This window comes from Festucalex cinctus, chromosome 20, assembly GCF_051991245.1.
Source record: "Festucalex cinctus isolate MCC-2025b chromosome 20, RoL_Fcin_1.0, whole genome shotgun sequence".
Classification (NCBI taxonomy): domain Eukaryota; kingdom Metazoa; phylum Chordata; class Actinopteri; order Syngnathiformes; family Syngnathidae; genus Festucalex; species Festucalex cinctus.
The window spans coordinates 5091475-5111859 of NC_135430.1; the positions used below are offsets into that span (position 1 = coordinate 5091475).

Sequence of the window (20385 nt, forward strand, 5' to 3'; positions counted from 1 at the left end):
CACATTTATTTATTTTTTTACTGCACACGCTCTGCCATGTTGAAATGTTATTCAAATGAGGGGGCTGTCCTAAGCGTGTCTTGAGTAGGACTCCGCCCCTTTGCAAACTGTCTGTCATTGGTTGAATGAGCAGCTAGGGCGAACAAGGAAGTCTCACCGGCTTGCATGGAGAGCTCCAACAATGGACCTTGTCTACTGTTACAATATTTATTCTTATTTTTTTTATCTTTTTTTTGTATTTAATTTTACTTTATTTATTTATGGATATATATATATTTGTTTTTATTTCATTTATATTTATTTTTTGTATTTATATATTTTACATAGGTTCATATTTCCACTTATTTATTCATTCATTTATTTATTTTTAAATTTGTCAGTTTTTGGTCCGAAGTCCAGTGCAACTGAAATGGATTCAATTGATTTCCACGGCATCTTTAAGCCAACAGTGCCATCTAGAGGACTCAAAAATATCACACGCCTTTCATGAAGCTTCTTTCATCCATCACCAATTGTAGCATTTTATTTTCCCCACCACTAACGGATGTCATGGTGGCAGGTGTCGCAGGGCTCGGACCCCAGCGCCCTGGTGGCCACGGACACGGCCACGGCGCGCAACGCCGCCGCCCAGCGCCGCTACTTCAGCTCCTACTCACCCGTCATCGGCTTCTACATCTACGAGAGCGCCCCCTACTGGAACGCCAGCGTGCAGCGCCACCTGCTGGACTACGCCGGCGGCTTCCGGCGCATTAGCTGGCTGGAGTCCTACCTGGCCTACCTGGCGGAGCGCAACCAGTCCAGCTCCGGCTTTTCCCGCCGCAACTTCACCCTCGCCCTCCGCCACGACTTCCTGCGCCAGCCGCAGTTCGCCCACTTCGCCGACGACATCATCTTCAGCGGTGGCGAGGAGCCCGATGTGGCGGCGTCGCGCATCTTCCTGGCGGCCAAGACGGCCGGCGGCGGCGACAATCGGCGGGAGATGTCGGCGCTGCTGTCCACGCTGCGCCGCCTGTCGCTCACCTCCCGCGTGCGCTTCCTGGTCTTCAACCCGTCTTTCGTGTACCTGGACCGCTACGGCGCCGCCGTGTGCTCGCCGCCGCGCCGCTCGCTGCTGGCCGCCCTCTTCCTGCTGGGCGTGTCCTCGCTGGCGCCGCTGGAGCCGCTGGCGGCGGCGTGGCTGGCGCTGACGCTGCTGTCGGTGCAGTTCGGCGTGCTGGGCTTCATGACACTGTGGGGGGTGGAGCTGGACGGCGTGTCGGCCGCGTGCCTGATCGCGGCGCTGGGCCACACCGCCGACTGCAGCGGGCCGCTCCTGTGCGGCTTCGTGGCCGGCGGCGGCGGGAGGACGCGGCGGGTGCGGCTAGCGCTGGAGAGGCACGGCGTGCCGGTGCTGCAGGCCTTGCTGTGCTATGGCGCCGCCCTTGCGCCCGTGGGCTTCGTCCGCTCGGGCCTGACGCGCACGCTCTTCCGCTGCCTGGCGCTGACGGCCGGGTGCTCCGCCCTACACGCGCTGGCCTTCCTGCCCGCCCTGCTCACCTTCCTGCCGCCCGCCAAGAGCCGCGACGGCGGCGACGACGCCCCGCGCAGGGAGGTGGAGTGTGTCGAGATGGATGGCGGCGGCGGGAGGGTGGTGGACCAAATCACGACGGTATGACCGCCGCGGAAAGACCCGTGGGCGGGCGGTCTGGTTGCCATGGAGACTAGGATTAAAGGTTAAGCAAAGGAGGTGAGGAGCTGATGTAGCGTTTCCATGGCAACGGGCCGGTCACGCCGCAGCCAAAAAGCACCAAAGAGCCGAGCGCTGCAGGATTTTGGGTGCAATGGAGCCAATCTCATATTTATGGCCTTCAGCAGCACGCAACGTGGGCAAAAGTTTTGGGACACACCTCGTAATCAATTTCAGGAGCTCTCACTCTGAATTGATCATCTTATCAAGACTTTTTGGGACAATTTTATTGCTTCCGAGTTGAATATAATTGGAAACAAAATAATCTTAGTCTTTGTTGTAGGTGGATAAAAAACAATTCTGCAATCACACCCTCCGCTTGTCGAAAATCTTTGTGGACGATTTACAAAATGGGCAAATGAACTTTCCATAGGTGTCCCAATACTTTTGTCCATTTGCTGTCCTTAATCAGTGTTAAGCCAAGAAGGCAATCGTCTGTATTTGTAAACAAAAACTGAACAAATAAAGTCACAATCATTTGAAGGGGCTCGACTTCTTGATTCTGTCGTCATCCGTCCATATCGGCACGAAAGGACTTCTTACTTTTGAAATGGAAGCAGCTTTAAACATGTGAAAAAAGATGACAAAATAACGAACATTTTGGAAATGATTGTCATTTTAGTGGCGGATCTGTTCTTGTGTGATATTCATTCCCACCCCAAAAATCGAGAAAAATCCAAACGTTTTTGCCGGCCTTAACAGAAACTTGGGATCATGTAGCTGTTTTTAAATAATTATAATATATTTATAAAGCAAATGCAGTTGTTTGATGGTGTGTTGAGGACCTTGGAAGAAAAAGTTCATCATTTTGAGTCTTCAATGAAGCTGGCTTGCAAAAAAGAAAAAGAAAAAAGAAAAACACAGCAAAACTGAACATTTTAGACTGAAATGAAGAATGATCCTTAAAAAAAAAAAAACAAACAAAAAAAAACGCGTGTTGTATTACATTGTCGCATTTTGCCTCAGTGAAATTGAACACAATCAGCCTGACATGTGAGCCTTTTGTGCTCCTTGCTGCCTCCCGGTGTTCACTTGCCGTACTGCAAGAGAGTTTCCGGGACAATTCAGGATGTTTTCGTCTGCTTCGCTTTTTACAGGCTTGATACCATTCCTCAAATTCGCAGCCACACCTGTGCGCGCGTGTGCGTGTTTATGGAGCATTTCTCTAAGCGGAATCCATTTCACAATTGTGCCTTAAAGCACAATGTTGCTCTTTTGTCAACAATTTTCTACAGTACTAACATTTCATATACTTTGTTGCATTTTGGCAGGCATAGACACACACGCACATGCACACACACGCACGTTCGCACAGCGAGACGGATCAAATAAAGGCTAATACTCTGTCCAGGATCCGTCTGGACCTTGCATCCTGTAGCAGCAGCTGTTGCGCCTCTGGTCAAACTGTGGGTGGAAAGATGGATGGGCTGAAGGACGGATTAATAGAGAATGGATAGAAGAATATAAGGATGGACCATTCGGACAGATGAGTGTCGGACGATCACTCGGACGGATGGCTGGATGAAAGAATGGGAACTGAATGGTGGAGAGACAAATGGGTGGATGGATGATGCTGAAGGAGGACGACAAAAGTTGATGGATGAACCGATGATGACCTTTTGGACGGACAGACGGATGAACAGTCATGAGCCTCGTTTGATTGTTTTCCAGACGGATGACGACGGTCACGTGAAAGGCTTAGAGAAGGTTCGGATGGACAGACAGAAGGACAGATGACACATCCTGATGAAGGGATGAACTATGGCGGGTCAGAAGGATGGAGGGACCAACAGACATTCTCAGCCCTCCTCCGTGTGGGCGTGTCCTTGCTGAGTCTGTCATTTCCTGAGCAGACAAACTCGCCGCTGCAGAGTGAGGAAGACGCACTTGTACCGGTAATTGAAGAGCGCCACTCGCAACAACCACACAAGAAGAAGAAGAAGAAGCGCAATGGCGAGACGTTTGCACCATGCGGACAATCTTCCAACCTAGGACACATGCAAAATGGATACCAAGAGCACAAAAAGCGTCAGGTAAAGCTTTTTCTTTTAAAACATTTGTGTTCTGTTAATTTTCTCCCATAGTTGACCTGAAATAACCACAACCATCCAAATAAAGTCAATGGATTCATCCTCGTTTACGGCAAACCTAGCGTGCCACGTTTGTAAATATGAGCCCATGAGAGTTTGACATGCGATACGCAGATATGCCAAACGAGAGGCTCGACTGCGTCGGGACAATGAGGTGACGAACAAAAGCCTGCCAGTGACAGAAGTCAACCCTGCCCTGAGGTCCCCCCAAAAAAACGTTGGTGTTTCACTTGACCCGATAAAGACACGGGAGAAGATGTTGAAATCACGCCTGCATCCACAAAGGTGGGAAGAGGAAGTGCAGCAAATGAGTTTTAGGGAAGTCCACAAGAAGGGAAGTCCATTGTGAGAAATGTATTTATTGGAACCCGCCACTGAGAAGATGGCGCGCAGAGGTCATGTGATGCCCAGTGGCCAACTGCTTGATTGTCGATTGTACAACCCAACGGCTCGATGATCTTTGTGAAGTTGGATGAAAACCATCTCGGTTCTAGTTTATCTCAAGGGTCTTCTCATACGGACCTTGCCTTTGTGCCCTGGTAACACAAAAGGGGACTTCCCCAAACAGGTGCCACATAGTTCGAAGATGAACAATCCAGAAGGAGTTGATTTGAGTTGTGTCCCATTACTTTTCTCCACATGTGTTTTCAGGAGGAGGACTGGTCGGTGCGCCTCCATTTTGCTCCAAGTCCTCCGGCTTTTCCTTTTGGCTGCTGCTCCAGCCACAGGTACAAGTAAATGTTCCATTCTCATCCAATGTGGTTCTGGTGCTCAACCAGTTCTGCCGCTGGATTCAGTTTATTGCTGGTTTGCTTCCTCACTTCATGACTGTCAACTGGTTCTTCTCCAAGTATAGGGAGTCCTCGAGTTAAGGCGCACTGGGCCTCAGGCATTTCGACTTTACAACGGTTACGCCCGATTCTCCATTTTGGCTTCTCGTCCGCTATTTAGCCCTTAGCTAGTGATAGAACTTGTGCACTTGTGGGAGTATCTTTCGCTTTTTCGTCCTCTTTTTTTGTTTTTCCACATCATGGCCCAAAAGAAGAAGAAAGCGACATGTTCGATCAATGTTGGTCCAGCCAAAACAAAAGCAATTACCATGGAAACCAAGCTAGACATCATAAAAAGATTGCAGAAAGGAGAGACACCAACAAACCATAGATAAGACAGCATCTTTTTTATTTTAATGTATTTTAGATTGTTTTATGCAAATTATTTTGCTGTAAATATTGACTTTAATAGGGAAATTCGACTTAAGTCAAAATTCGGATTACATCGCTAGCATAGGAACGGAACTCCGACGTAACTCGAGGACCCCTTGTAATTGAAAGTTGAAAAACTGCTGTTATCACTGCAAAAACGCAAATCTAACCACAACGAGATTCTCAAATCAAGGCAAAAGATGCTGGTTCTTCTTCATGCCAGAAAGTTTTTTTTTTTTTTTTTGTGTAGGAGCATTTTTTTCAAACTTCTTTTTGAGATATTCTTACCGGTGATGGGTAAGCTTAACTTAACTCATTCACTCCCAGCCATTCCTTGTGAAAACTGGCAAAAAGAGCTTGTTGCCACATGGCCCTGGCTGATCTCTTATACTTTGCTGCTACCTGCTGGACGTTTTTTGTAATAACTACCATTGCTTTAAGCCTCAAGCCGCATCAAAGCCTTCTGTATGCTCTTGCATAATATTTATATATATATATATATATATATATATATATATATATATATATATATATATATATATATATATATATATTAGGGGTGTCACGATTCGCCAACTCCACGATTCGATTTAAATTTCGATTTTGGGGTCACGATTCGATTTTTTTTTCGATTTTTTTTTTTTTTTTTTTCGCTCCCCCACTTTATAACACAGAGGCATATGCTTCTGTAGGCTAAGGCTAGTCTATGATCATTGGTTCTATTCATTGTACAGTAAATCTTATTTCAAAAGATCGGCTACATATAGGTGATGCAATTTCCATATTATTTTTGTGTAAATTTATGTAATATATGATAATTGACATTAGGCAGGAATGATCAAATTCAAAGAATTTATTTACAATATAAAGTTAACCGTCTTGTTCTTACTGAAGTGTAAAATAAAAAATAAAAAAACAAAAACAAAAAGTCACAGTGGGTGCCTGCCATCTATTGACTGTTTTTGGTTACAACAGTGTGCTGTGCGTTCCTCTTAAAATAATGTGCAATGTGCAATGTGCAACAACAACAAAAAATATATTGTATCCAAAGTCATGGAACAAATACAGCCTGAACAAACTATATCCCAACATTTACAGTTGCTGGGCATACTGTAGCGTGGTTCAAGTACACTAATTAAATGTTTGAATCCAGCGTTTTCCAAGGCTGCAGGTCTGCTGCTATAAATAGACCTATGGATCTGGCGTTTCGCGCGAGCTGAAGTGTGTGGAAGTTTCACTGTAAATGAGGATGAAATAGTTGGTTGGACCGTTGTTTTCCCACTTCTAGTTGAATTTGATAAATCTAAATCTTTGTGATGCCTGCGTAAATGTCCCGTCATGTTTGTCGTGTTTCCCGTTGTGACGGCTGGCGGCTCGGGCCCGCCGCCGGCTCCGCTCCCCTAGTATGTATGTGTGTGTTTGTGTCGGCTGGTGCCCGTATAATGGTACTTCAGTTTGAATGCGCCAGCGCGACACTCTGATTGGAGGACTGTGCCAGCGCGACACTCCGATTGGACGACTGTGCCAGCGCGACACTCCGATTGGACGACTGTGCCAGCGCGACGCTATTGTGTATCCGTGTATTATACCCCTATTGGTTATTGTTGTTTCTCCTCCGTTCTGTCAGTTCTGTCAAATGCGGTTATTATTTGTTCACCTTCCACTTTCACTCCCTTGTCAAACCCCTGCCTGAAATTTCAATTAAAACTACTCAGATGTTAAAGTCGACCCGTGTTTATCTACTCTATATTTTCTGTTATTGTGTTACTTCCCTTCCCCTTGACGAGCCGGGCGTAACACCGTGGCCGAGTACAGTACGCGCACATAGCATATCTTGCAACTGTGGTCTTTTTATCGACAACGTGAACGTTGTCGACATAACTCACCGGGAACGCAAAATGTTTCCAAACTGGTGACGAGAAGCGGGAGCGGCTTGAAGCACCATTGCTGTGTCTGTCCGCGCTTGCCATCATGACTGCAGGAGAAGTCAGCTAACAAGTGCCGTTAGCTAGTAGCTGAATGGCTGCGTCTCATTTGCTTTCCTGGGAGGTGGCGGTGGCGGCGGTGGCGGCGGGCGCGGGGGGGGGGCATCGAATCGTGTGTCCTCTCTTCTATTTCGATGCTCGAAATCGTGACGTAATTTCGATCGATTTCGATAAAAAATCGAAATCGTGACACCCTTAATATATATATATATATATATATATATATATATACATATATAAAGTACAAAGTATTTAAAAACACATTTTTGGATTTGAACGAGTTAAAAAAAGAAACCGATCCTCCATTAGCCGCTTGAAAAAGCCACCTTATTTGCACCATTTTGGTTCTGGATTGCACTACCTGCAGCAAAAACTAAATCCCTCTCATCTGTTCAAGCGTCTGGTTACTTCCTGGGGGACACCAAAGCGGTTCTGAACGGCTGCAAGGACCACTGGAGCCTGCAGGAGAGCAGGTCCATGCCGTCGCTGTTGCAGATGAGCGTGTGCCTGGACGTGCGAGTGCTCGCTCCCGGGGCCTGGGTGGCCTTCTCCTACAGCTCGGTCGATGCGCCCAGGCCGGAGCTGGGCCTGGAGGGGAACGAGGGGGCGGTGTACGGTTGGCTGCTGGGGGTCCGCCACCGCTTCCCCGTCAGTCTGTCCTTGGCTCACTGGCACAGGGTGTGCTTGAGGAGGGATGTGCCCGGAAAGTCTTTCAGCCTGGAGGTTATTGTGGAATTCTCATCAGTCACTTTTGGTTTTTTTTCCTAGAGTTGAAATTGTGCTCGCGAGAAGCAGGCAGCTGATGCGGTGAGCATTTGTTTGTTTGCCTTTCAGCTGAACGGACGTCTGGTGGCCAAGCGGACGGTGATCGCCCAGGCCGTCCCCGCCTCGGGGTCCCTGTGGCTCGGCTGTCGTCCTCGGCAGTGGCCGCGCGGCGCGGAGCTGGGCCAGGTGGAGGTATACATGTTCCGGATGTGGGCCGACCTGGCCCGGCACGGCCCCTGCGAGGACGGCACCGTCATCGGCTGGAGCGCTCGCTTCTGGGGCGTCACCAGTCCCAGGGCTCGGCAGACCGACCGCAACCTCCATTGTGGTCAATATTGCCACTCTTCTTTACTGTTAGTCAGTGTTGGTGTTGGTACTGGAGTATTAACAAGCAAATGTGTTGTTTTTAGCACAAGCATCTGAATCTGGGCCTTCTTTCTCCCCTGCAACTGGTAAGCATTTTAAATGTAATGAACCTTTTCTTTGACCAGCACTATCCCTAACTGTTTCTAATCCTAACTGTAACCATAAACCCTCAATACACAACCCTTGTCCGAAAGATCAAATCCTAAACCCTCATCCTAAACCAAACCTTGAACCCCTTCCCCGAACACTGCCTTCTAACCATCCTAACGCTAAAACCCGCCAACATCACCTACCCCAAATCCCGATTTTAAAGCCTACACTTTAATAAACTCTAAACTCACACCCTAACTGTTCAATCCTAATCATAAACCATTCAAGTCTTAAACCCATCTCTTCTCCCCTTCCCAAAACTACTCTATTCGCTAAACCTAACCCCTAAACCTGTACCTTAAACTGAAAATCCTCGCCTCTATAAACCCTAACACCAATCTTTACATTTAAATTGTAACCCCTTACCCTCATACTAAACCTTAAACCAATCTTCTCATCCTAACTTCTGACCTTGAACCCTAAACTTTAAAATAACCCGTTGACCTCACCTTGCCCGTGCCTGGTCCTCATCTTCATCTTGACTTTATATGAACCCTTTGACCCAACCATAACAATTAACCTTGAATCCTAACCCGAAACTCAATCCTAGTCCTAACCGCTAACCTGCTGACCTGTTTCACGTCTTCATTGCACGTAAGGGACTGCACAGTTGCTTCAACAGGACAACACGTCTAATCAAAGTGCGAATGTTGTTCACTATTTGATGTGATTAATTGTGAGTCATTTTTGCATTCAGTTTCGACATCTCCAGCCAACCACCATCAAAGTGAGCCTCCATCAGTCACAGTGACACCTAGTGGCCCCCTGGGCAAAACTTCACCTACTGTAGGAAGTCCATTACTGACGACACTTCCTGGCATAATATCAGTAAGCGAGGGGAAGACACGATTGGACATCACTCGCTCCTCCACCTTCACCACCAGCGAAGTCTCGTCTCCACCTACAAGTTTAGCCCCGCCCACGGACTACAGCCCAGCCAATTACATCTCAAGTAGCACCAAGACACTTCATGTAAGCTCACACAAATCAAACCATACAACAATTGACCCGTTACGTCCGCCTGCTAGCAACACACTTGAGATCAATGTAACTACAGTAAATAAAATCACACCCCTCATCAAAGACACGTCACAGTACAGCCCAACTACAACGTCCTCCACATCTGACTACAATCTAGCGACACACTACAAAGGATTTGCACATCTTTCAAATGACAACACAATACACACATTACACCCATCTTCTAACGACACACTTGACTACAATGTAACTACAGTGAGCGAAATAAAACCCCTCATCAAAGACAGCCCACAGTCCGACCGTACTACACTATCCACATCTGACTACAATGTAGCAACACACAAAGCTTTTTTGCACCTTCCAAATGACACGAGGGGGTACAACTTAACAAACGACTTTGCACTGCCATCTGCTGACAACACACTTGAGTACAATGTAACTACGGTAAGTGCAATCGCACCCCTCATCAAAGACACATCAAAGTACAACCTAACTACACTTTCAGCACCAGATTACAACGTAACTGCACACTACAAATCTTTGACAACAGAAAAAAAGATGTACAACGTAACGTCTAATTTATTACTACCACTTGTTGAGTACAATGCAACTACAGTAAGTACAATAACACCCCACATCGAAGACATGCCACCATACAACCTAACTACACCTTCCTCGACATCAGTCCACAATGTAACTGCACTCAAAGGATTGTCACGTCTTATAAATAACACAACAATGTTCCATGAAACAACTGACAGATTGCCATCTGATAACAGCGTACTTGAGTACAACATAACTACAGTAAGTACAATAACACCTGTCATCAAAGACACATCACTATACAACCTAACACCTTCCTTGACATCAGTTGACGATGTAAATACACACAATTTGCAAACAAATGGCCCAACAGTGTACAATGTCACAGCAGCCGACACATCATCACCCACTGACACACCAGACCTCAATGCGACTACACTAAGTACCATAACATACCTAATCAAAGACACATCACTAGATAACCTAACTACAGCGCTCTCTACATTAGTTGACAATGTAACTACACGCAAAATATTTACAAAAGACAGCACAGTGTCCAACGTCACAGCAACCAGCACAACACCGACTGACCTAACAGACGTCCATGGAACTACAGTAAGTGCGAAAATCCCTATCATCCAAGACATGTCACAAGACAACCAAACTACAGCGTCCCCTCAATCAGTCAACAATGTCACAACACACTATAAAGCATCTCTGTCCAGTGCCAGTCGCACAACAGAGAACAATGAAACCACAGCCGACAACCTCCTAGATATGCACAACAGTACACCTCCCAGCAAGCCGACATTTACACCGACAACCGCCGATGATGTGCAACTGGACAACGTAACCACCAAACATTACGACGCTGCTGCCTACAATCACACAAAGCACCACCAAACTTCGACAGATGTCAACTATCAGAACGCAAGCATTAGCTCCAAAAACAACAAACATCCCACTTCTTACCATCTGACAACGTCCAACAACGTGACACCACCGACCAACCACACCACGAATGCCACAATTGGAGCAATTGATAGCGCAACAATCAACAATCACGAGGACACGCCCACAGAATCAACGCGCAACACAGTTGGAACCTCCCGGGAACTCTTTGCTCAAAGCTCTACCACTATGACCGCAACTACAACCGAGACACTTCAAAGAAACAACACCGTTCCAGAGTCGTCTTCACCTGGTACGAACAACAATGTAATCGGCTCGGATTGCAAGAGTTCAACCTGAAAGTTTCTTATTCCCCCCCCCCAAAAAAAACTCCCCTCAAGGTATCGGAATGACGTCTACGTTGTCTTCAGGCGCAAAGAAGAACCTGGAGGCGCAAGCGGACAAACTTCTGGAAAAAACTCGAGATGCATCTCAGCTCAACTCCTCACAGGTGAAATTCAAATCCATTCAGATCAAAGCAGAACTTGGACCTTTCTTCCGAGTTGGATTCTTGTCAACGTGATCTTAAAGTTGGATGAGTTAGTTGGACTGCAAGATTTCGTGTCATCAAATGAAGGGTTTTTAGCTTCGTTTCGTGTTGGATGTCGCAGGTGGCAAAGTTGGTGTCGGAGCTGGAGAAGCTTGTGGAGGCTCCCGCCGTGTCGCAAACTTTGGCCAAGAAAGCCGTTGGCATCGTCAGCAACCTGATGGAGGGCGACCCCCTTGCCCTCGCTGCGTCCTCCCACAGGTACACTTCAAATACAGTACAGTCATACCTTGACTTCCGTCCGTACGTCCGTCCATGTTTCCGCCTGATGAGCCTCATCAAATTCTTCCGGTTGTTCTCTTCAGGATCGTTGGAGTAGTGGAAGACTTGGGTCTCAAGGTGGTTGTGAGCGATGACCCTGTGGTCCTCTCATCCGCTTCACTGGTCCTGGCTGTCCGGAAAGTGGACGGAAGTGACTTTCCAGAGATGTCCGTCAACATCTTCAACACTGAGCATGTTCAGGTCGAGAAACCCGTCATCGTTTATGAGACCTAATGGAACTAAAACCTTCCCTTGTTTTTTCTTGTGTTTTTTGTGCAGATGAGCAACGGCGGCAGCAGATCCAGGAAGCGGGACGCCACCATGGCTTCGGTCTATCTGCCGTCTTCCATTACGGAGCCATTGAGCGTTGACCAGCGCAAGCAAGTCCACAGGGTCCAGTTCACATTCTACAGTCAAGCCATCCTCTTCCAGGTGTTTTGCAATTTTTCACCGCCACGGACGTTTCGATTCTCCTGCCAGAATCCAATCCACTCGTTGTCAATTTCTGAATTCAAGTTTCGACTTGACTTTAGCTTTTTGTGAGTGGTGTTTGTTGCCTCTTTGTTGCATTCCAGGACAGCACATTGAACAATCTGACTGTGGTGAGTCCAGTGTTGGCGTCCAGCGTAAGCAACGCGTCACTAAGCAACCTGACCGACGGCATTCGCTTCACCATTCAAAATGGCCGACCTGTCCACGTGAGCGAGCATCAACATGACCGCCGAACGCACCCAACGTGAACTGTTCTCCTAATTTTCTCCAACCGACCACGGCAGGCGAACTACGCGGCTGTTTGCGCCTTTTGGGACTTTGCCATGAACGGTGAGCTCAAAGTCACAGATTGGGTGGCTAGCTAGCTAGCGAGCACAGTTCTTCATATTATGGCCTGGATTCCTGTCAGGCGGTGCGGGCGGTTGGAGCTCGGCCGGCTGCTCCGTGGTGAGCGCCACGTCGTGGGGAACGACGTGCACTTGCAACCACCTCACTTCCTTCGCTATACTGCTGGTCAGTGTTTGATTTCCTTCACCGTTCATCATCTTCATTTTTATTTGGACAGTGGCTAATTGATTTCTGAATGCCGTTAATAGATAGGGTTGTGTTTCGCATTTGTGTGACCATATGAATGTCTCTGTCCTCATATCCACTGACCTGTATACATGACTGGATAGACGCTCGCCCATACACGCCAGTGCAAGCCGACAGGGCGGCCATCTTGTTACTCCCACCTCGCGAGTAGACTACTGTATAAAGTATATACGTAAAAATTATCATATATTTTATTTATTTATTTATTTATTTTTTATGTTTTCTCCATGTTTTTCTGAATATTTTTTTCTCCTGTTTTTCTGATTCATTTGTTTCTCCTGTTCTTCTGAATATTTTTTCCCTGTTTTTTATCTAAATATTTTTTTTTGATGACAGAAAAAAAATATTCAGTAAAATAGAAAATAAAAAAATAAAAAACAGAAAAAAACAAATCTCCTCAAAAAATGAATCAGAAAAAGTGTTTTTTTTTCTTCAAGTGAATGCAATACACTTCCAAAATTAAAGAATAATAAAAAAATATATATACAAGTTACCTCCTGTACTAAAAATCATTAACCATATCATTAGGGCCCGAGCAGCGACCGCTGCGAGGTCCCTCTTGTTTTTGTAAGAATTCTTCTTCTTCTTCTTCTTCTTCTTCTTCTTCTTCTTCTTCTTCTTCTTCTTCTTCATCTTCTCCGTAAACGATCGCATTTTTGAGGGCCTAAACATTTATGAAAACTCACCAAACTTTGCAGTCTCTTCGGGCCCGGCGAAAAATTTGATATTATGTAGTTGCCATAACAATGCGACTCTATAGCGCCCCCTAGCGTAGAAAAATAAAAACCAATCCCGGCCCGTTTGACCTAGAGCTACGAAAATTGGCAGGCACGTGTAGCACCCCGAGACGCACAAAAAAGTCAGTGGAAGCCATTTCCTAAAATGTACAGGAAGTGAGCTATGAATTTTTGAATGTCCAATTTTGGCCCATTTTGGCACATTCACTGTGGTCATACTTTTTCCCCCTGAAGGGTGGTGATTTGGCGTCTCGACATCCAGGGGATAAATAATCCGATAAAAGGGTTGTTTTGGGAACAATTTGAGCCTTTCACCGGAATTCTGCCATCAATTCTTGGAGACGTGCTTTTAACTGCTGGAATCTGATGTCAAATGTCCCGCATTTGACGTACAATTAATTGAGTTCTGACCTACCACAGGATCTGTCCCGAGGCGGGATAAACGACGCCCGGCAGGCACAAATTCTCACCTTTATCACTTATATTGGCTGCGGCCTTTCAGCTGTTTTTCTGGCTGCCACCTTGCTGACGTACCTTTCTTTTGGGTAAGGCTCCAAAATTAGACTTTTTTTTTTTTTTTTTTTTTTCCTTGGGGGTGGGGGGCGTTTTTGGTTCTCAATGCATGAATTGTCCTGGTAACCGTGCAGGAAGTTGCTGCGCGACATTCCGGCCAAGATCCTGGTGCAGCTGTGCCTGTCGCTGCTCCTCCTCAACCTGGTGTACCTGCTGGACGGCTGGCTGGCGCAGTACCCGGCCGGCGGCCTGTGCATTGGCGCCGCCTTCTTCCTGCACTACTTCCTGCTCACCTCCTTCACCTGGGCGGGGCTGGAGGCCCTGCACATGTACCTGAGCATCGTGCGGGTCTTCACGCCGTACCTCAGCAGATACATGCTCAAGTTTGCGCTCGTCGGCTGGGGTCAGAGAAATATTGTGCCTTTTTTTTTCTCATGGAAGACAAAATGATGTTTTTCAGATTTTTTGGTTTTGTTGTTGTCATTGTTGGCAGGGGTTCCAGTCGCGGTGGTGGTTGTGGTGATCTCGGTGGACAAAGACAATTATGGCCTGGTTGCATACGGAAGGTACACCGATGGCGCCTCTGGCGAATTGTAAGTATAACAAACAATAAGACCCAAGAATCTGGATTTTGCATGGCTGTCAATTAGGGCAATTAATCGAAATTCTGTTATAATTTCAATTATTACACTCCACAATAACAAAATCAGCGTAATTGTCAAAAAAAAAAGATAATTAATCCTAATTTTTAGTTATTTTGAGTTGTTTAAATGTATACATTTGCACCTTTTTAAATAAAAATAAATAAATAATTTTTTAAAAATTCATTGAAAAGGAACTTGTATAATGAGAATGTTCCAAAGAATTTTATTTATCTTCATAATTTTTACGATTAAACATTTTCTTGTTTTGTACCAAAAAATAAATAAATGATTGTCTTAATGGTGATTTCAATTATTACCAAAATAACTGGTTAATACTAATTTTGAGTTGTTTAAATTTATATATTTGCACCTTTTTAAATTTTAAAATAACTAATTTAATTTTTTAAAAATTCACTGAAAAGGATCTTGCATAATGAGTGTTTCAAAGAATTTTATTTATCTTCATAATTTTTACGGTTAAACATTTTCTTGTTTTGTACAACCCCCCCCAAATAAAAAAAAAAAAAAGATTAATACTAATTTTGATTTGAGTTGCTTAAATTTATACATTGGCACCTTTTTAAATTTTAAAATAACTCATTAATTTTTAAAAAAATCATTGAAAAGGAATTTGCATAATAAGAGCGTTTCAAAGAATTTTATTTGTTTTAATAATTTTTATGGTGAAACGTTTTCTTGTTTTGTACCCCCCAAAAAAGCAAAAGATTGTCCTAATCATGATTTCAATTATGACCAAAATAACCGTGGTTAATATTTTCTTCACAATCGAGCAGCCCTAGCGTCAATTACATGCGGATTTTTTGCTATTCTTGAATGACCAACAAACAAATCCTCTTTTGGAAACATTACAGATTGAAAATCTTCTTGTCGCTATCCAATTTGTTTCATTGATTTTTTTTTTTTTTTGTTCAGCTGCTGGCTTCGCAGCGACGCGGCCTTCTACGCCGGCGTGGTGGCCTACTTCGTGCTGGTGTTCGCCTCGTGCCTGCTGGTGTTCGTTGTGGTGCTGGCGCAGCTGGCACGCATCAAGAAGCAGAACCCGCACAACCAGTCGCCGCAGCGCGGCCTGGCCGCCGACCTGCGTAGCGTGGCCGGCCTGGTGGCGCTGCTGGGCCTGGCCTGGGGATTCGCACTCTTCGCCTGGGGGCCACTGCGCTTGCCCTTCCTTTACCTCTTCACGCTCTTTAACTCCCTGCAAGGTCAGCCCGCAAGCGTTTCTCTCATCCGGTCTATGGAGCTAAGGTGACAAAAGTCACATACTCATTCAACTCCTTTCATAAAATCAATAAATAAGAAGAAGAAGAAGAACAACAACAACAACAAGTAGACTAAGTGCAATTTCTGGAGAAATTGCGTGGGAATGCTGAAAGCTGAATGCTAATAGCTGAATTCTTTTGAAGGAAATTGAAGGATAAATTATGTGAAAATTACATAGTAATTAACTATTAATATCTAGAAATAATAGTTTTATTAATAATGATGAAGTATTAACTTGTAGTTAAATGACAAATAAATTCTCAGTCAGTAGTTGGCAGTAGTCACCTACCATAAATTACTAGTCGCGTAAAGTTCTTTCATTCATCTATTTATAAACAATGCCTATACTCCTCTTTCAAATCTTTGGGTGCTTGGGCTGAAGAAAAAAAAAGTATTTTCAGCAAACTTCAACTAAAATCAGCACTAAATAAATACATATAGGATGCCATGTCAGTCTACTTGGCACAAAACACAACTCCTCGTCCAATCAGATGGTACCTTAAAGTCACGTCACTTCAGCAGCGTTCCATTCATAGCATTATTCATGATCATCATCAGACTAACAAAAGGCAAATTTATCAGCCAACAAGAGAATGAAAACATGTCTTCAGATATGAATTTAGTCATATCTCGGGATATTTCTGTGATTTAAAAAATGTATAATGTTCATGTGTGCAAAGAAGAAGCATTTGCATTCCATTTTGTGCTAGCATCTGCTGGGTACTTTATTTTTTTGTACTCTCTTCTCAATCCTCTCTGACAATCCCAGAAGCCCCCGTCCCTTGAGGGTACAGTGCCATCTATTGGCCAGCACACATCACTACATTTACTTTTACAAAAACAGTAAAAGACTTTTCCCGACATGCCCCTGCTATGGTGGTTCGCCGGCCAGCAACTCTGTCATCCGCTTCAGCATTCCCACAATAATGATCATCATCATCATACATCAAATTCATATAGCGCTATTTGGACACTCTAAGACGCTTTACATAGTAGAGGACAACAAAGACAACGGTACGACCAAAAACTTGGTTGTAATGTATAAGTACAAAAGTAAAAACAAATTGCAAACAATATAAAGTGAGGCAAGATACCAAAGGCAAAAACTTTTTAATAAATTGACACCCACCCCATAACAAAAGGTTTACAATTGCCTATCGCTGCCACAAGATGGCAGCAAACTACTTTAGTTTAAATCAGGCTCCTCAACTGGTTTCAACATACAGTCATCTTTTTTTATTTATTTATTTATTTATTTATTTATTTATTTATTTTTGGCACTGAGACAACACAAGTCAGTGGCAAAGCACTGCTTTTATTGTTTGTGTCTGTGAACAAAACAGCCAATAATTAGACAGTCAAGTAAAATCGAGCCAATAATTAGTGGTCGCAATCCGATACCAAGTAAATACAGGGCTAGTATTGCCGATACCGATATCAATACTTTTTGAATATTATGGTATATAAGTATTGTTTTTTTTAATGAAGGTAGCTGCATCATTGAATTGCTTATTCACAATCAAATTTCAAACTTGAAGTGTTTTTGTGTTGTTTAAATTAGGTTTAAAATTAAGTTTATTAGTAAGTAAAAAACACTTTATCAATGTTTTGTTCCCGCCTCCTCCCCCAGAAACATTCCAACCATCACAAAATCATTTTTTAATGTTCTTAAACAAAGTAATCTTGGAAAAGAAATGTAAACAAATACTTGATCATATACTGTCCAGAAATTACAAATACAAAAACAAATAACAAAAAATTCTGCTGGCTGGCTCAGGCTTTTCTGCTATCAAAAATAAATAAATAAATAACACACAATATACAAATTTTCTCTGTTTGTCTTTTTTTTTTTCTTTTTTCCTCCAAATGTGCTTTCAAATGTGTGCAGTAAAAGTCATAAAAAATGACAGATGTGATGAATGTACTTTGTACAGTATCGTATTTGTACTCAAGTTACTTGCCACCAATGTCTCCCCCCTTCAAGCCCCTTTTCAATCCGTTTTGGCGCAGGTTTTTTCGTCTTTGTGTTCCACTGCGCGTGCAAGGAGAACGTGCGGCGGCAGTGGAGAACCTTCCTGTGTTGTGGACATCTGCGATTGGCTGAAAACTCAGGTGACATTCAGGAAAAAAAAAAAATGGAATTGGGTGAACAGGAAAATAAACACAGGAAATTTTTTTGCAGACTGGAGTCGGACGGCCGCCCGAGACAAGCGCAACTTTTCCGTCACCACGTCAAGCGTCTCCGCTCGCCAGATAGCTTCTCGGAGCTCCTCGCTCGTCAGCAGCAACAGCGCAAGTACGTATACGCGCTACTTCCTCCACATACCATATTTAAAAAAAAAAAAAAAAAAAAAAAAAAAAAAAAGGTGTGGCCAAGCACTCATTTGGTCTCAATCAAGCTTCTCGAAACACAACAAAATACTTCCTTGTTAGCAAGATGCTACAAAAGGTTCCGTTCACTTCAATGTAGCTTTTTCTGCACAAAGGTGCCACAAAAAGGGCGGCAAAACACAACTTTTGTCTAAATGAAGCTCCTCAACTCACTTCAAACATTTTTACTTGGCGACAAGATGCCCCGAGATGGCAGCCAAGCACCACTTTTGCCTTCGAAATGAAGGTGCTAAACTCACTTCAACATCAGTTTCTTGGTCCCAAGATGGCGGCAAAGCACTAATTTTTTTGTCTAAACGCCCAACCTCAACTCACTTCAACTTAGCTCCTTGTTAACAAAATGCCACAAGATGGCAGCAAAGCATAATTTTTGTCTAAATGGTGTTTAACTCACTTTAACATCAGTTTCTTGATACACATATGGCGGCAAAGCACTCATTTTTTGTCTAAATGCACATCCTCAACTCACTTCAACTTAATTCCTTGTTACCAAAATGCCACAAGATGGCAGCAAAACAAAGCGCAACTTTTGTTTGCGTCACCCATAGTTCCTTGACATCAAGAGGCCACAAAATGGTGGCAAAGCACTACTTTTGTCTAAATGACAAATGCAGCTGTGGCTGTTTTTTTAAAGTGCTCTTATAAATGATACTCTCAAGTCACTTCAACTTAGTCACTTGGCACCAAGACCAGCGGCAAAGCACTACTTTTATTGCTTTGCCCAAGTGTACTGTTTCCCATCCAATGACAAAAGATGGCTTCCTTGCTCAAATGTGTGACTATGCAAATATTCCTGACCCCATTTTGAGATGGACTTTTCATGTTGTTGCCCCGCCTCTCCCCTTCCCCCCCATTGCAGGTTCGGTGTTTGCAGACAGCGGCATGTCTGAGGGTTCGAGCAGCGACGTGGTCCTCAACGAGCTCCACAGGCAGACTGTTGTCGGATGTTAACAAAAAACACTGTCAATCAGTCACGATGAGTTGTCGTCAGGATTTCTTTCCACTCTGGAAACTGCGATTCTACACACTTCCACTAGAGGGCAGTGTACGACAGCTCATAGATTTGGAACCAAGTGACGATGTCGTCATTAAAAGTGTTCACCAGTATGTGTCGGTGAACATTAAAGATGTGCTGGCGTTCAAACCTCAAATTTTAATCTTTTTTTTTTTTTTTAATAGCTAAAGTCCAATGTGAAACGAGGGGGGGGGGGGGGGGGGGGGGGGGGACGTGTTGATGTACACGTCAACATTTGATGCGGTTCATATGAAAGGTGAGAAGGATGTGTCACAGCAGGAGTTGCCCTTCACTCTGCTGCAGGAGGCTAATAGACCCGGTTCGCCTTCAGGCCATTAGCAAGAAGAAAAAAAAAAAGAAAAAAAAAAAAAAAAAAAAGACAGAAAGCTTCAGAAAGCAGCAGTTGTTGCCATGGTGACGGTATGAACAGTCAAATAGCAAACTTGTGAGACTCGACTTCTCAAAAAGGTTCATTTGTCCAACGTTGGGACTCTTTGGAGGACTTCCAAGATTCAGCTCGTTAATGGTGACAACAGGAAACAAGAATCTTCTTACCAGAAAAACAAACAAAACAAAAAAAATCATACTCCAACTCAAAAAACAAAAGATTCTACTGTTTATGTTCAAATCTCCAATAATATATCCGATGCTATTCATTAGACCGTCTATGATTTTTTTTTAGTATGCGGGCCTCACTGACCTGTATATATGACTGGATAGTATAGCCGCTAGCCCATACACGTCAGTGCAAGCCGTTGAAGTCACAGGGCGGCCATCTTGTTATTCCCACCTCGCGAGCAGACTATTGTATACGTACAGATGAGACATATAATGCGACATCTTACCCCATATAGTGTGACAACATACCCATTGGTGGGACAACATGTCACACGTTCACTCCCTCTATTTGATGACACTTTTATGTTTTTTTATGGACCTTTTTTGTGTCTGAAATCAAATGTGATTGATTGATTGATTATAACTCTGCACTGACACAAAGTACAAAAATGACATGAATACAAAAAATATACCCAAGACCATATACCCAAGTCATTAAATGATAAAAAAAAAAAAAGTGAAACAACTAGCCCCGGTCTACCCGACAGCTCATTGGCAGTTAGTGTAAGGTCGGAGGCGGGGTGGTCACTATTTTT

General features: G+C 44.2%; 2 protein-coding genes across 4 annotated transcripts in view; both read left to right on the plus strand.

Moving 5' to 3' along the window:
* The window catches only part of ptchd1 (patched domain containing 1), a 9933-nt gene extending 7740 nt beyond the window's left edge, over positions 1 to 2193 (plus strand). For both annotated transcript variants that reach the window (XM_077509581.1, XM_077509582.1), the window contains one exon: positions 560 to 2193. In XM_077509581.1, coding sequence (XP_077365707.1) covers positions 560 to 1654 — 1095 coding nt within the window. In that variant the 3' untranslated portion in view covers positions 1655 to 2193. The remainder of the gene's footprint in view (positions 1 to 559) is intronic.
* Positions 2194 to 3018: 825 nt separating this feature from the next.
* Positions 3019 to 19423, plus strand: adgrg2a (adhesion G protein-coupled receptor G2a). 2 transcript variants are annotated; one of them, XM_077509468.1, is made up of 20 exons: positions 3019 to 3759; positions 4468 to 4544; positions 7401 to 7726; positions 7838 to 8096; positions 8179 to 8220; positions 8982 to 11012; positions 11101 to 11210; positions 11371 to 11507; positions 11612 to 11768; positions 11847 to 11999; positions 12143 to 12265; positions 12344 to 12389; positions 12469 to 12572; positions 13811 to 13935; positions 14038 to 14306; positions 14397 to 14496; positions 15481 to 15767; positions 17836 to 17937; positions 18008 to 18121; positions 19076 to 19423. In XM_077509468.1, the coding sequence occupies exons 1-20, from the start codon at positions 3731 to 3733 to the stop codon at positions 19165 to 19167; spliced, it is 4683 nt and encodes a 1560-aa protein (XP_077365594.1). In that variant the 5' UTR covers positions 3019 to 3730; the 3' UTR covers positions 19168 to 19423. The 2 variants fall into 2 exon arrangements, with proteins under 2 accessions (XP_077365594.1, XP_077365595.1); XM_077509469.1 differs by having other exon boundaries at positions 11131 to 11210.
* Positions 19424 to 20385: the final 962 nt, after the last annotated feature.